This window comes from Podarcis gaigeae, assembly GCF_964106915.1.
Source record: "Podarcis gaigeae genome assembly, chromosome: 12".
Lineage (NCBI taxonomy): Eukaryota > Metazoa > Chordata > Lepidosauria > Squamata > Lacertidae > Podarcis > Podarcis gaigeae.
In genome coordinates this window covers 48,933,475-48,949,870 of record NC_139688.1, presented here as the reverse complement: position 1 = coordinate 48,949,870, position 16,396 = coordinate 48,933,475, and the positions used below count along the sequence as shown (strand labels likewise).

At 40.0% G+C, this 16,396-nt stretch overlaps 1 protein-coding gene across 5 annotated transcripts in view; it reads left to right on the top strand.

The window, feature by feature from the left end:
* ULK4 (unc-51 like kinase 4) overlaps nt 1-16,396 on the top strand; it is a 170,360-nt gene that overhangs the window by 29,360 nt on the left and 124,604 nt on the right. For all 5 annotated transcript variants that reach the window (XM_083705570.1, XM_083705572.1, XM_083705569.1 and 2 more), the window contains exons 19-22: nt 411-494; nt 4,837-4,998; nt 9,319-9,501; nt 14,466-14,593. In XM_083705570.1, coding sequence (XP_083561696.1) covers nt 411-494; nt 4,837-4,998; nt 9,319-9,501; nt 14,466-14,593 — 557 coding nt within the window. The remainder of the gene's footprint in view (nt 1-410; nt 495-4,836; nt 4,999-9,318; nt 9,502-14,465; nt 14,594-16,396) is intronic.

The window sequence follows — 16,396 nt, the reverse complement described above, 5'->3', positions numbered from 1 at the left end:
AGAACTCTGATCTCTCTTGGATAGTCTTTGCAAACCGAAAAAGAGATACAAGTAATTGCCTTGGGGTAGGGCAGCGGGAAATATTAATATATTAACCTGTCTATTCAGATGCTCAAAGTTAAAAAATATATAAAAATGGTCCAGGAGCTTCTTCTGCCTACATGTGACTGATCTGAAAATAAATATACCATTGATTTAAAAGGCTGGCAGAACTGTTGTTAATTTGTGACTAAAGTTAACATATTGAGCAAAACCAGTTCCTTATGCGTATTCAGTGATATAAGAGGCATCATTTAAAAACAGACAGGTTCATAGAGAATGTGTGCGTATAAAATTGCATTTCCCCCCATAAAGATTTAACATAATTTATACTGTTCACTTCATTTCTGGCCCTTCCACATCATTTACAGGAAGGGAAAAAGGAGCACCCCAGAGAATGCTGGGCCCTTCCTTCAGCTGCTTACACTGTGCTAATGAGGTGCCTTCGGGAAGGGGTAAGTTTCTTTTGTTGTTCTCAATAGAATTTCTCCATTGTAATAACCCTTTAGGCATTGTGTGAGGATTGTAGCCTGCAGCACTGCAGTGCCTTATCAACCAAGGATTGCTCGTGAATTTAAATAATCATAAGACCATGACCCACAGAAGAAGAAAGTGCAAAAGGGAGAGAAAGTGTTCTCCGATATGCTTAGCATTTATAAATTATCTTCTGATTTTGGAAATAAAATTAGCTGGTTAATTTTAAGTTACAGTATTTTTTAAAGGAAAGCTTTGACAACAAATACAATTTCTTAGTTTTATACTTGGCAAGTTTTATTCTTTTACTTGTTTTTCTAGACATTAGTTGATGAGCTTTTTATGTTCTCAGTTGTCATATCCTTAGAATGGCATTTTGGGTTGGGTTCAACTAATTTTGGTTTGCTGTTTTGTGTGTTTGGTTTGGGGACAATTTCCTTAATTTATAACCCAAGATTATATAAAATGGAAAACATTGGATTAAAGCCACAAAGAAGACTACATTTGCTATTTTCATGAGGCCAGCTGGCATTACTAATGCCCATGGCAAATGTGGAGGAGTGAAATGCTTATAGGGAAGAAAAACATCAAGCAAAACATATTTCTTCTTCTTTGGCAATCACTTGTAGCCGAGTAAGATTGTCTTCCATGAACACAGTCTTAACAGTGAGTCTGGTAACAGTAAGGCTGGTAACAGTGAGTCTGGTAACAGTAAGGCTGGTAAAGGCTGTTCTTCAGTTGAAGAGCTCGCAGACCCATGTTTCCTAATTGTTGGTGTTTATACTACATTTTTAAATGCCTTGAGAGAGTCTTTAAACTTCTTTATCATTTACATATTTGTGTGAATGAAAGATAATTTCCAGATAACAGGGAATGGTTGGATTATTCTGAATACAGTAGTACCTCGGGTTAAGTACTTAATTCGTTCCGGAGGTTCGTTCTTAACCTGAAGCACCACTTTAGCTAATGGGGCCTCCTGCTGCTGCCGGAGCACAATTTCTGTTCTCATCCTGAAGCAAAGTTCTTAACCTGAAGCACTATTTCTGGGTTAGAGTCTGTAACCTGAAGCGTATATAACCTGAACTGTATGTAACCTGAAGCGTATGTAACCTGAGGTACCATTGTATCTGAACGGAGTCTTAAAACAGAAATCCAAAAGTAGAATTCCTCTGGAGTCTGTCATGGGCCCAGTTACTGTTAGAATGCCTTTTATTTTAAGGCTTTGAAGAAATAAGCAATAAAATTGAATCATTGGCTAGACATTAGAAATAATCTAAAGATATATAACCGGGAAAAGGAGGCTTGACTTGAACATCACTGTGAATGAAAAGGCTAACCTTTTCTGGCTCGATGGCCACATTAAGGATTTGCCACCTTTCTGAGAGTTGCATACTATCCAGAGCCCATTTCATATGTGAATACTCTCATATCAACACACTTCTATTCATGTGCATGCACACATTCAGCAGAAGGATAGGCAGACATTCAGCTTCCATCTACACACACAGCAGAAGAAAGGAACAGACAAGATCCTGCACACACAGGCACAGCATGTGTGTGGAGAAACAGCCTCAGCAAACACACACACGTTCAACAGCATTTGTGCTCTTTAGGGCAGCACTAGTGTACTAGGGTCTCCTGTTGTTCCAGCGCTTCACTGGAGAAAAGAAACATAGGTCCTTTGTACCTTTGAAAAAGGCCCCAGTCTCCCTCTAGTGGCACCATTGTTAGGTATTGAACAGGGAACCAGAAATAAATGTTTCATTTTTCCTAAAGAGCTTTTAAGAATGGCCCTATGCCAGAGTAAGCCCTGTTGATCTCAGCAGGGCTGGCTTCTGAGTAGATTTGATTTGGATTGTACTGTAAATTGGTGAATGTGCAGCACAATGACAAACGAGATTTTTAAACGATGGCTGTGTGGGGACATGATAGACATTTATGAAATTATGCCTACCATGGTGAAACTGATTAGAAAACATTTCCTCCCTCTAGTCAAAGTCATTCAATGAAACTGATTGACAGTAGATTCAGAAGAGACAAAAATATGTTCTTTCACACAACACACAATTAAGATATGGAATACAAGGTGTGGTGATGACTACTGGTGTAAGTGGCTTTGGAAGTGAACTGTACAAAATGATGGCACCATCTTGCAACTGGAACTTCTCTGGAAGTACAGTGGTACCTCGGGTTACATACGCTTCAGGTTACATATGCTTCAGGTTACAGACTCTGCTAACCCAGAAAGAGTACCTCGGGTTAAGAACTTTGCTTCAGGATGAGAACAGAAATCGTGCAGCGGCTGTGCAGCGGCAGCAGGAGGCCCCATTAGCTAAAGTGGTGCTTCAGGTTAAGAACAGTTTCAGGTTAAGAACAGACCTCCAGAACGAATTCAGTTCTTAACCTGAGATACCACTGTATCTGTCTGGTCACTGTCAGAGAGGGCAAGATGGAGCTATGTCTGGTCCATTGGGGTTTTTTCTTCTGTTCCTATGGAGGGTAGTCTGGCAATGATGTGGAAGAAGTGAAGGCGCTGCCACTACCACTGCCCACCTGTCCTCCTCCCTGACTATGCCCACTGCCAATGTTGGACCTGAGTTTAGAATGCCATGATAGTTAGAGCTGGACTGCTGGCAGGATGAACAATTAGGTGGTGCCATGCCATTCCCTACAGCATTTAAGTTTCTTAGCTATCATGAGAAGCAGGTGGTCTGATTTTCCCCAGGGCTCTATTAGGTAAAGGTAAAATATGTGATTGTTTTGAACGATTTAACTTCTTCTTAACTAATAGCTGTTTAATATCTCCTGAATTTGATTATTAGTATTCAGTAACTATAATCTCCACGTGACCCGGAAGCCACGTGACCCGGAAGTGTCTCCGGACAGCGCTGGCCCCTGGCCTCTTAAGTGAGATGGGCGCACAACCCCAGAGTCTGTCAAGACTGGCCCGTACGGGCAGGGGTACCTTTACCTTTTTAAACTATAATCTGATTAAAAAGTATGTTGAGCATTCTATTTAGTTGGTGTTTATGAACTATACAGGGCAGACAAAAGATTTAAGGAAAGCTATATAATCATGTCTTACAGATTCATTTTTGTCAAGCAGGGTAGCTTATATGCTCATGTTATGACAAAAGGAACCCTTCAGTTTAAGAGACCAAATATTAGTTTAGGTCAGTCTTCTTTTCCAGAAGCTAATTAAGCAGAAAATGGCACAATCTTCCTGCGTATACACTGTTTGATAATAGATCCCAGAGGGGCTTAAGAGAGCCTATCTCAGGTGGCAGCAAATTGAATTAGTCTGACAGCCTCATTGAGTTCATGAAACGCAGTGACAATCCATGACCCTTTTCCAGCCATGATGCTATGGTTATCTGGTCCAGGGCATGCTTCATCTTGTCGTTGGCTGCCATATGCAAACTAAAGAGAATCCTAAGGAATACATTTGACTGTACATAACCTAAATTACTGCCTTATGTTGCTGGAGATATATTATTTATAGTAACAATTGCTATCTGTTAATTTTTTACTTTGGTTTTGATCTGTTTTGAAAGTAGTTTTAATTTGTGCTGAATTAAAGCAAAATTAGAACCCCAAGTGATTTAATTATTACACTTTAAATAAAGATTCATAATATTAAACACTTTCTCTTCCCCCCCCCCCATTTTTATTGGTGGTTATTGTTTCTCAACAATACAGTCATACTGGGAATGGCTCACAGCAATTTGTAGTGCTGTGTCCTATAGTTAAAATAAATACAGTCGGAACAAAACTAAAAGGGGGAAGCAGGTTTATAAAATAATTTATTTAATTAAAAATATATCTTCCTCCCTCTGCTTTCCCACGAATAGCTCTAAGACTCCAGTGCCAAAGAGACGTGGTCTGTCTTCATCCATTTGCATCCTTTTTGCTGGAATCTATGAGACAAAGAAATGACAAAATAATCTTAGGACAGTTGTCAAAATTGTTTGGCGAAGTAATGCTAAAATGTCTGCTTTGCCCACTTGTTTTAGGATAATCCATTCCATCTTGTTGAAATGAAGACTTCTTTGTTAGGAACTGGTGTAGTAAACTAGAGTTGATGCTTCATTAACGGTTGATAAGTGGGAGTCATTTTACTGTAAAAATAACATGTGAAGCAAAGTGGTTTGAATCTGCCCTTATGGAAAAAATAGAAATAAATTATTATCCAGAGGTGGGGAAAATCATGCCCTAGGGATTTCCTACATGCAGTCCTTCCCTGTATCAGTCAGCAGTTGCTATAGTTTGAATTTAATTTTTACTTAGTGATAGTTAATTTTTTAAAAAATTCTCTCTTTCTAGGAAGAACGAGTTGTAAACCATATGGCAGCAAAGATTGTTGAAAATGTATGCTCCACCTTCTCTCCTTATGCTCAGGGATTTATTACTGGAGAAATTGGACCAATATTGTGGTATCTTTTTACACATTCAACCATAGATTCTTTGAGAATAACTGCTGTTTCGGTAAGCAGATTTTGTTCTTTAAAAATAAAGGTGTACATCATTCCTAATTTTTATGCTTCATTTCTTCTAATTTTTTAAACTAGAATAGGTTGGAAATATATTCTTTATACTAAGGCAAAACTACCTTTGGATGCAACTCATACTCATTTTGAAGAAAATGGATGGTTATTTAGTTGACTCAACAAAAAAAAAATTCTTCCAAGCTGTCTCTCATCTTCCTTATGGTTGAAATATACATAGTAGGGCATATTACTATTGTCTTGGCATTTGGCTTTTTGCTCAGCTATTCCTAATTTCAAAATGAATTCCTGCTTTGCAGAGGGTTGGACTAGATGATCCTCATTGGTCCTGTCCCACTCTACGTCTGTGATTCTGTGTAATTGTTTTTATTTTAAATCAAAGTCACACTTTTGCTGAGGTCTTGACTTGATTTTCCAGGAACTACTCCCACTCAACTTAAAAGATTTAAGATCTGATTGTCCTTTTTTCCTTTCCCCCCACCCAGGCCCCTGAGATGAAATGGTTAATTTATTGATTAAAATTAGTTTGTAGAAAAGTAGAGCTTCCTTAATGTAAATAGCATAATCCTGGTTCTGTTCATCAAGCTCTTCAGTCTATATTCTTTATAGTATATTTGATTCCTTGCCTTTATAGCAAAAATTTCTTAACCTATCAGAAGCTAAAGTACAGTTTAGAAGTAGGGTTCAAGATACAGAACTGCAAAATCATTTTGATACGATTAGAAATCCTCAGCTTTCACCTTTGTTCTCCCGCATTAAGCAACATTATTTTGAAAAATAGCCTGCAGGCCTGGGCACAGAGGTAGGGTACTCATTTTTTAATAGACCTGTGTTTTCAGACAAATGTCATATATTTGCAACAACGGGTAGAAGGGAATGTTCCCTACTGAACTTTGCAGGACAGTGGTAAAGAACTGCTCCATCATTTGTTGAAGCATCAGCTGTGTAATACAGTGGTGCCTCGCAAGATGAAAAGAATCCGTTCTGCTAGTCTCTTCGTCTTGCGGTTTTTTCGTCTTGCGAAGCAAGCCCATTAGCGGATTAGTGCTATTAGCGGGCTTAGCGGATCAGCTGATAAGCGGCTTAGCGGATCAGCTGTTAAGCAGCTTAGCAGATCAGCTGATAAGCAGCTTAGCGGATCAGCTGTTAAACGGCTTAGCGGCTTGGGAAAAGGGGGGGGGAAACCCCGCAGGAACTCACAAGACATTTTCGTCTAGCAAAGCAAGCCCATAGGAAATTTGTTTTGCGAAGCACCTCCAAAACGGAAAACCCTTTCGTCTAGCGGGTTTTCCGTCTTGCGAGGCATTCGTCTTGCGGGGCACCACTGTAAACATCTTAAGGTACTTCTAGGTTCTCTTCTCAAAAATGGTTTTCAACATTGTGCCACTTGTAAAATGAAAGTGTAGCCCAAAGTATATATTTTGTTGGTCCAGCCCAACTTGTGCATTTTTGTTCGTGCTGTTTCTTTGGCATGGCTTGTTGTAAATAGCAACTAAAATGTAGTCCAAATTTGAGGTTTTATTTTCTACCCTTTTTTCAAAGTAATTTGTTTTTATTAAAATATGCCAAAAGTAAAAATGAGTTACTTCTGATGTTTCCCCCCGTTTACTTTATTGCATCTGGATAGCTAAATAAAAACCTTGCGTTTTCAATATGCATTTTAGAATTACAAAGTTGAAAATCTCATTTTAATTTTACTTGAACAGAAAATTAGGGGAATTATCACTGGAATTATCCTTGTTTTTAATGCAATAAGAAAAGTTAAGGTACCACTTTAACAGGTCAAACTGAATATGCTGTATGCTGATTTGAAACCTCCTCATAAACTAATGCCATTTTCTGCATTTAGGCTACAGTGTTTTTGTATAATACTGTTTTCCCATAGGGCTTGCATTGTAGTTTTCCATCCCTCCCCCCCCAAAATTAAATTAAGTTATGACATTTTTATGTAATAATTTTGAGAGGTTTCCCCTGATAGCTTTGGCAAGTTTACTTGGAGAAAGTAGACACTGTGTTTTCTTAGAGCAATGTTTATATTAAAAGAATCATGCTGGTGGTGTTATTATTTCTTAAATCAATAATAAAAATGTATTTAGGAAAGTCTTTATGCCAGAAGTACTAGGTATGTAGCCTGTGGGTTGAATAGCAAATATCACTGCCCTCTGCAGTCTTATCTGTCATGGTTGATAATCCAGAACTATGTCACAACATTTTCTGTTTGCTTTGCAGTGTAACCTGCCTCAGGTATGTGTCACAGACATACCCTCTAACAAGACTGAATCTTTCATCATCTTGCTAGTGTCAAAATCCAAAATTATTCTATTAAATTTTAGAATTATTATTACAAAGATGGATTGTTATGATTTGCCTCTAAATAAGTAGCATATGTTTGCCCTTGTTAGTCAAAATCCGTTTGAACCTATAATCCTTTAAATCTTTTCAATAGCTACCCCTATGCAAGCATAAAGCTACTGAAATGTGGGCTAATTCAGTCTTGAAGGGAAGCTCATGGTTTGTCAGCTCGCTAAAAATGTAATAGTCTTCTACATGTACATATGTGCAGTTGAGTTGAAGAGCTGTCAGTAGATCCAAGTGGGTGGCCTTATGCAAAATATTAATGTAGAAATGGTCTGTGGCTTACTATTTTTTATTTCTTAATATTTTTGTTACTGTTGAACTTCACTAAGTTTCCAAAAGAAATACAATTTCATACAAACTTTAATCTAAAATAGGATCCCAAACAATGTTGCCAAGATTTCAGATGGAACTCCTCTACCAACCCTCTCAATTCTGACTGGGACCCACCATAGCATTTTACAGCAGCCTCTGTTTCACCATACAACAAGGTTTTCTTCTTAAAATTGAATAGGCATACTGTATATGTCTATGTCCAATGTAGAAGAGCAACGGGAGCTCGCTCAGTCGCAGGGATTCGAATCGCCGACCTTCCGATCGGCAAACCCAAGAGGCTCAGTGGTTTAGACCACAGTGCCCCAGCTTCTGCCAATTTAGCCGTTCAAAAGCATGCCAGTGCAAGTAGATAAATAGGTACTGCTGCGACGGGAAGGCAAACGGCGTGTCTGTGCGCTCTGGTTTCCATCACAGGGTCCCGTTGTGCCAGAAGTGGTTTATTCCTGCTGGCCATGTGACCCAGAAAGCTGTCTGTGGACAAACGCCAGCTCCCTTGGCCTGAAAGTGAGATGGAGACCGCAACCCCCTAGGTCGCCTTTGACTGGACTTAACTGTCCAGGGGTCCTTTATCTTTCACCTTACCAATATGGAACCTTATTTAAAGGAAAGGTATAAGCAACACAGGTCAAGTAACAAATATAAACAACTAAGGAATGCTTAAGTAGTTAAAGAAAGGAAACTGTTCCCATTGCTTTGCTGGAACAAGGCTTAATTATATCCAGCCTGATTTCTTTGGGTTTCTGGTGTTACAGGATGAAGAGAAACAGAAGGCAGCTCTGGTGATAGGCTGCCTCCCAATGTCAGGAACTGCCATGGTGAAATAAATAGAAGACAGTTAGGTTGCGCCAGCGCCGGAAGAGGAAAAAACTTAAAACAGATAGCAGAGTTCCCCCCAAAAAGACCAGAGGCAATTGTACTTCATCCAGTAGAGCTTTACCTGCTACTGAAGGCAAATGAGCATAATGGTCACAAATCCAATACATTCAGGATTGGCACAGTCCATAAAACTCCAGTTGCAGCACTTACAATAACTTATAATGTCTAAACCTTAGCACTAAGCATACTATGTACAGAACACCACACCAGAAGGAAGAGAGATAGAAAGAGAAAGTAAAACCCAGGCTCCTTCTGGCCTATATTTATAGTCAGCATGACTTGAATTGGAAGAGGTAAGAGAAACAGATCAAGCCATCTGTACACTCAGCTTCTCTGAAGGTATAACCCAAACAGTCATGAAGCTTCTTTCATGCAGAGAAGCTTCCAGAAACTTCCAGAAACCTCTTGAATGAATTAGAATTGGAAAGATCTCTACACATCAGATCAATACTTTCTGTACTAAGAAATGCAAACCGACAAGTTAAACAATGATTTGTTTTGTATTTCAATACACTGTTTAACATGTTAAAATTAAACATAGATTTTTGAAGAAAGCAAATGCCAAGTTAGGAAACAGTGTTGTTTCACTACTGAAACCTCAGAGCTGCTTTGAGGGTTCTTAAGACTATAAATTAGCCTATAAGTTTAATTAAAAGAAAAAAATATTGCTACAAAGTATGTATTTACATTTATTAAACTAAAAACATTCAACAGAGTTTTTTGTTTTATACAGGCGTTATGCAAAATTACTCGCCACTCACCTAGTGTTTTCCAAAGTGTGATTGAAAAGGTGGGATTACCAGCAGTGATACATTCACTTGCAACTGGAATATGCAAAGTTCAACAGCACATGATGACTATGTTCTCTGCTATGTTGTCATGTGGAATCCATTTGCAAAGGCTGGTTCAGGAAAAGGTTTGTTTTAAACATTTTCTTGTGTTACAAATATTTTGGATAAACTTTTTTTATTGACTGTTACTGTGTGCTGTACTAGATTTTAAAGACATCTCTATAAACCGTCTATAAATTTTACAGTAGCCAGTTCATATTTTAGTTTTAAATAAACAGGCATAAGTGACCTTTCCATTAAAGTGATCTTCAAAAAATTATCATACAAGAAAAACAAAAAAATCATAAAACGGTGGCACTGCAAACATAAACAGCAGGGGTCAAAGAAAAGTAAGAGAGGTGTGTTTTGCTTCCCTCCTCCCTGCCCTAGATGCCTAGTGATACGTGGGGTATATTGCTGTTTTTCACCACCCTTGGGAATGTTTCTCTATGGAAGCAAATAAATTATGAGAGAGAATAAAAACAAAAGAAGTTTTCCTGCCCTGCATCTGATATTATTAGATATGAAGGGGGGCTACCACAGCGAAGGAACTGTGCTCAGTATCCACAGTCTACCTTTTAGTCAGTCTCATAAGCAGACAGGCAGGTATGTGGTTTCAGAAACCCCTTATTGGAGAGCAACAAGAAAGGTGTTCTCATCAGAGGAAAGTTGCTGTAGCTGGTTAAAAAAACAGATTGATTCAGGGAGGTCTATCTTAGCCATTGAGCTGTATGATTTTCCCTCCACACACTTTCCACTGGTATCACGGTTCATGTAGTTGTGTTGTGCTGTGCTGTGCTGTGCTGTGTTTGTGTAGTTCTGCTCCAGTGTAGAAGGAATTCTCAGTAACGTAAGAAAGAAAGCACTGGTGAAATGGACAGGGATTTACTCCTTCTCTAGAGAAGTCCAGGGAAGCCTAGTGAAACCTTAACTAGTATTGCCAGGTTTGAAGGACTGCATGTTAGCTGCTATGGTCACCTTACTAAAGTTATTGAAATGTTGCTTGTGTGATCTTGCTGTGTAGGTCTGCATGCCTGCCTAGAAAGAGAAACAAAGTTCCAGCCATATGTATTTTCCACTTGTGAGGCTCCAGCAGCACTCACTTTGCTATTCTTAGACCATTTTTATGATTGAGACGTTAAAAGAACTTCCTAGGCTTTTCTAAAGTTTGCTCACTCCCCACTTAACTGTTTTGGGAGCGGTTTTCTCCCTTTGAGCGGCTAAATGTTTAGGACTTGCATACGTCTGCATGCATACCTTGTGGTTGCCTCTAACATGTAGCATCCTCTCTCTTTCTCTAAGCTCCCATTTTGGCTCCAATCCTGTCACCCCATCCCCCCTTTTGCTTCTTGGCATCAGCCTCTTCACTGCTTTTACCTCCAGAAGAAAGTGCCTTTTGCTGCTATTCATAAGATTTTCAGCAGCTCTTCCTGGAGGATTGATGGCTTATGGATTCTCCAAATCAGTTTGGAAGGGTTTGCTAGGAGGAGGGTACAATTGGCCATGTCCTGAGCTCCAGAGGACATTGTTGGGCTTTTCCCCACACTGCTTACCCCTTCACCTTTCTGCACAAATAAATACCTGCATATTCAGACTTATTTTTTCCAGTTTTGCTGTTGGGACCTCATATTCTCCTTTCCTTTCCTTTCCTTTCTTAAATAACATACTTTCCCCAAGCCTGGGTGCTAATGTTCTACCTACATAAATATCAACATACACCCTGAACTTCACTAATAGAAGGAATAATAACTGAAATAAGGTGAATATAAAATAATGAAGCAGAGAAGTTGACATGATTTCTTTTCCAAGTCCCAAGAGGTAGAACTAATCTATACTTGAATTGCTGCTGAAATTCAATAAATTCAATGAGCTGTAGTATGCCTTCCCAGGCATCCAAAAGAAAAAAAAGAGTGCAACAATTGCAACTAAAGTTGAACTGCGATTATGCTATCCTTAGGCCAATTTGTAAGTGAAATATGCAGAAAAAAACTTTTTAGTAAACTGGACTCTTCTTCTTAACCATACAAAAACCCCCACAGTTATCAGTCCATGAAAATGGTTGTAATCTCTGTAATTATTTGATTAGATGTTGGTACAGTGGTGCCTCGCAAGACGAAATTAATTCGTTCCGCAAGTCTTTTCGTCTTGCGAGTTTTTCGTCTTGCGAAGCACGGTTTCCCATAGGAACGCATTAAAAATCAATTAATGCGTTCCTATGGAAACCGCCTTCAGACCAGGTCCGGGGACAGTCTGTCCCCCGACCTCTTCTGAAGGCCGGCGGGGGGCGAAAGTCTTTGCTTCCCCCCGCCTGCCTTCCCGGGAGAGCGGAGAAACGCAGCGCTGCGTTTCTCCGCTCTCCCGGAAGGCAGGCAGGGGGGAGCAAAGACTTTTGCCCCCCGCCCGCCTTCAGAAGAGGTCCTGGACCTCTTGCGAAGCAAGCCCATAGGGAAATTCGTTTTGCGAAGCGCCTCCAAAACGGAAAACCCTTTCGTCTAGCGGGTTTTTCGTCTTGCGAGGCGTTCGTCTTGCGGGGCACCACTGTAAATAGTTTTTGTTTTTGAGTAGCTTTGTTTTTTTATTTTAGAAAATATTTATTTTGGGACTTTATTATAGATCTTCAGTAATAAAGAATAGTTTACTCTGCATACAAAAACTTTGGCCTAAAGTGGGTGGTTTGGGGAGAATTTAAAAAGTTTAGGGAAACTATACTTACACTCCTATTTCTAGCATTTAAAAATCTCACTATTATAAAGATCTCAGGAGTAATGGAATACAAGAGATTTCAGGGTAATTGCATACTGAGATAATAGAAGTTTCCAATGCAAAAGACCACTGTATATCCTTGGCATAATTAGTATATATTTATTTGAAATCTACCACTTTGTAGTTTGGTTGGGGGCAGGAAATCTGAATAATGGCCATAATTTTCTTTCTACTTTGTATACATTGTTAATATGCAAATCATAAAATATACTTTGAGGTTTGTTTGGACACAGTTGTTGGGTCTTCAGCTAGTCAGGTGACAGGAAGGAGAGCATGATTCACTCAGGCTTCCTGTTTCTTTCCTTGGTCTGTGTGATTCCATACATCCCACACATTACTTTCTCTGACCATCTTTGTGGTGAGGCACATGCAGAAACTGCATGGCACAGACATGCCACATTCTTACCTTTGAAGGTCCTTCTACCCAGTTTTTCACAGTGAACCTGTCAGGCTGCCAGAAAAGCCCCTCCATCTGTTGTCTGACACTGTAAGCAGAACCAGGCACAGTGCTTGCAGTAATTAACTTTATTGCTCAGTAATCAAGGAGTCAGCACACAGCACATCCATCAGATAAGCATGTCAGTTGCAGAAGCTAAAGTTCTGTCCTCTCCCTCCCTTATTTATACCTCCCTCCTTGCATTTTTTCACTGTGTCTCAGCTTTTCTTAATTGTTCTCGCCCTTTCTCGACGCCTTCTTTACTGAATCAGGACTGTGTTGCAGAGCAGGAGACCCAGCCCTTGCTCCTTTATCAGCACCTGTGGCTACCTCAAGCCTCTCCCCTTCACTCTCACTCTCTATTGATGATTCCTCCCTGTCCCACCAGTCTGAACCTGGTTCAAAGTCCCCTTCCACCTCACGTACCTCCTGGACTACTGGCTGCCATCACTCTTCCTCGTCCAGACAGTCCCTGAAAAAACTCCTCAGCCCCCCAGGCCATTCATCAGGATCTCCCAATTCTTGAATTATCAGTGGGGAGAGGGATCTGTGTGCTGATGTGGACAGAAGGAAAATAAAAAGTCAGCTTTTGCCTGTCCCCACCCCCGCTTCCATGGGAGGCTATAATTTTAGAAATGTAATTAAATAAATCCCTTCAGAGTCATTATAGAACATCTAGTTTAGTGCATTACGAATTGGAGGCAAGGGACCAAGTCTCTTCCTGTGCTTTGGAATTGCTACCTATAGTTCAGACTGCAAAAAGTCATTTGTAGAGCGTATTAAAATACCACCCAATTATATTTTTTAAACAACAGATTTATTGATATAATTACCAGCCCCTTTTCCTCCTGTATTGCTTCTGTATGTTATAGTTTGAGAGTTCCAATGACCTCTGTGTTAAATTAAAGATAATGACAAGTCTGTGGCCTGCTGTTTAATTTACCTGCCAGCCTACATAGTATGCCACACAGTGACTGTACATCTTTTCATATTTCTGTATAAAGGCATACCTCCAGCCTAACAATCCAAAGTCACACGGGATAGCTAAGGATTTTCTTCGCTTTATCTCTATTGTTTGCTTACAGGATCTTTGGGGATGTGAATTTTGAAAAATACAATTTACAAAACAGAAATTTATCTCAAAAAAAGTAATTCATCCCCTTATAATCCGAAACACTGCCAATAAAGTTTTTTTTTATCTTACAACACATTTGCAAAAAATCAATATCTTCAGTTCTATAAACTAAAGAGTTGCCAACTTGGTCTGCTAAACTGCCCTTAATTTTAACGCTGGAATTGCATCTTTTAATTTGTGCATTCATTTGTTGTGTTCACCCTTGTGTCTATTCACTACATTGCATTTAGTAGAAGAGGAATTTGATGTTATCTGTTAGTTTTCATAAGATTGTGTATGCAGTTTCCATGAAAGACACAACTTCATGGAAAGGGTTTGCATTACAGTTTGTGATGTCAGAAAAAGAAGTGTGGAAAACAATTTGAAGGGAAATCATAGCCTCCTACCTGTGGGTTGTGCAGACTAAAACTGGTGATGTCTATAAGGTGGACCATGCCAGGGCAGGCATCTGCAGATACCATGAAGGAGACTGAATAACCATACTTGAGCCCCCCCCCCCCCCCAAATGATGGTCAACTGATACTGGCTAGCAAACAGCAGGACTTTTATCTCATAATTTCTTTTTGTAGTTTTGACTTGGGAAAAAATACCATTAGTAATACACTGTTTTAATTTAAAATGATAGGGAGAGGGGAAGAGTCAAGTTATATGTATTCTTCTCATTGAAACTGTGTTTCTCTCCCTCTCTCCCCCCCTCCCCACAACTTTCCATCCAGGACCTTGTGACTACAGTTATTCGAATGTTTGAAAGTCCTTCTGCCTCCATTCGAGCAAAGGCTTTTCTAGTCTTGTTACAAGTTTTGATTAATAATAAAGAGATGCTTCTTCTGAGCTGCCAAGCGAGGTAAAGTGATGCTCTAAGCTATTATTGGACCGAAAGGTGTGTGCAGTTAAAATTTTACTCTGGGAATTGTATCATGTTTCTATCAACAAACTTGTTACCTTCCAATGCTGGCAGCATGGTTGCTTATCTGGTGGATTACAAGGCAGACCTATGAATTCACTAGTACCGAGTGAGCAGCCTCTGATTGATCAGAACAAAGGAGAAACCTTTATAGACATGCGAAAGACTGCCAAGCTACTCTGAGCAAGTCAGAAATTGAGCTGTGAAGTGTTGATACGGCTCTTGCATGGCCCAAGAAAATTGGAAGCTCATTTTGAATCTCACTACCTGATATTTGACAATGGAAAACTTAATACAGTTACTGGCAGCTTGTTGGTCTGGGCAGGGGGAGCTGCAATATTGAATCTCCCGGCAGCACCGTCACTGCTGCTTACTGGTAGGGACAAGGTAGCAATGGTGTTAGGGTTGTGAGGCAGCAACAGCAGACCCAATTTGGTGCAGTTGTGCCTGTGCAGCCTAACCTCATCACTGCCTTGCCTCTCCCCTTGCTAGTAAGTGGCAGCAGTCAATGGCGGAGCTTCATGGTCTGGCACCAGGGGCAGAGAGCAGGCAGGGAGGTGGCTGGTGCACGTCCCAGGGGTGTGGTGCACGTCCCAGGGGCATGGTGCGCTGTCCATGGGCATGGCACACATCCCGGGGCATGGCGCATCACCCGCAGGGGTGTGGCACCCAGCACTGGAGGGGGAGCTGCGGTGGCACCCCACCGGGATCGCTCCCCCTGCCCCCCTCTTCTTCCGCCAGTTGCAGCAGTGCTGCTCTCTGGGGGCTATCGTTGCAGCTCCACCCCGCCATGCAAGCCACTTTGAACATACTTTCTGTTGCTTCTTTGTCCTTTTCTTACGATATACTTGCCTTGCCCTAGTTGGTTACTAGCTTCTAATTTCTCTCTATCCTGCTTTTGCTTATACCATAACTTCTCACTGACTGATGATAATTAGCTTGATGCACTTTTTGCTTTGTTCCTACTTGCAGTGCTTAAACTTCATTAGAAAAAAAGTCTAGAAGAAGTTGTTTAAAATGTTAAAATCAGTAAATTGTTTCAAAGACTGTGCAATTAGTTTTAGATCCCTGCATCTGTATTAAGGTTGGTTCAGATATAACACCAAACCAAGGTTTGGTGCTATTATCAGGCTTCCTTACTTCTTTTGCGCTACTGTTGGCTTTTTAGATGTGTGAGTCATCACACGTATAGCTGAAGCATTTTCAAATGTGAAGCATTCAAAAAAACAGTAAAACTTAAAATATATATTCTCTTTGCTATGCATTCTGTTTCACCATTGCCTAAGGGTCTATTGAAGTGATTCTCTTCCTGAATGAATAGCAATCACAGTGGAGGTTTTTTTTAGATGCTAAGGAATTACTCACCCAATCAAAGCATGTAAGATTTAGTATTACTTTCTGTGGAATGAAGAAATTATAAATTAACTTGTTAAAGAAGGACTTTTATTCCTCTTCAGTCTAAAATAAAATGTGAAAACAAGTTAATACAATTACATGCAATGAAGGTTCACTTATGTAGAATAGATTTTAAGAGCTTATATGCCATGCTGCAATCCTATACCCACTCTCATGGCAGCCTTCAGCAACCCACTGCCCTCTAGATGTTTTGGGAAGCAATTCCCATCAGCTTCAGCCAACATGGCCAAAACATCTGGAGGGCTCCAGAAAGGGGTATGGAAATTCTTATAGCGATCTTTCGAGAGAAGTATCATTGTTTTGTTATATAAGATGGATTTCTATGTG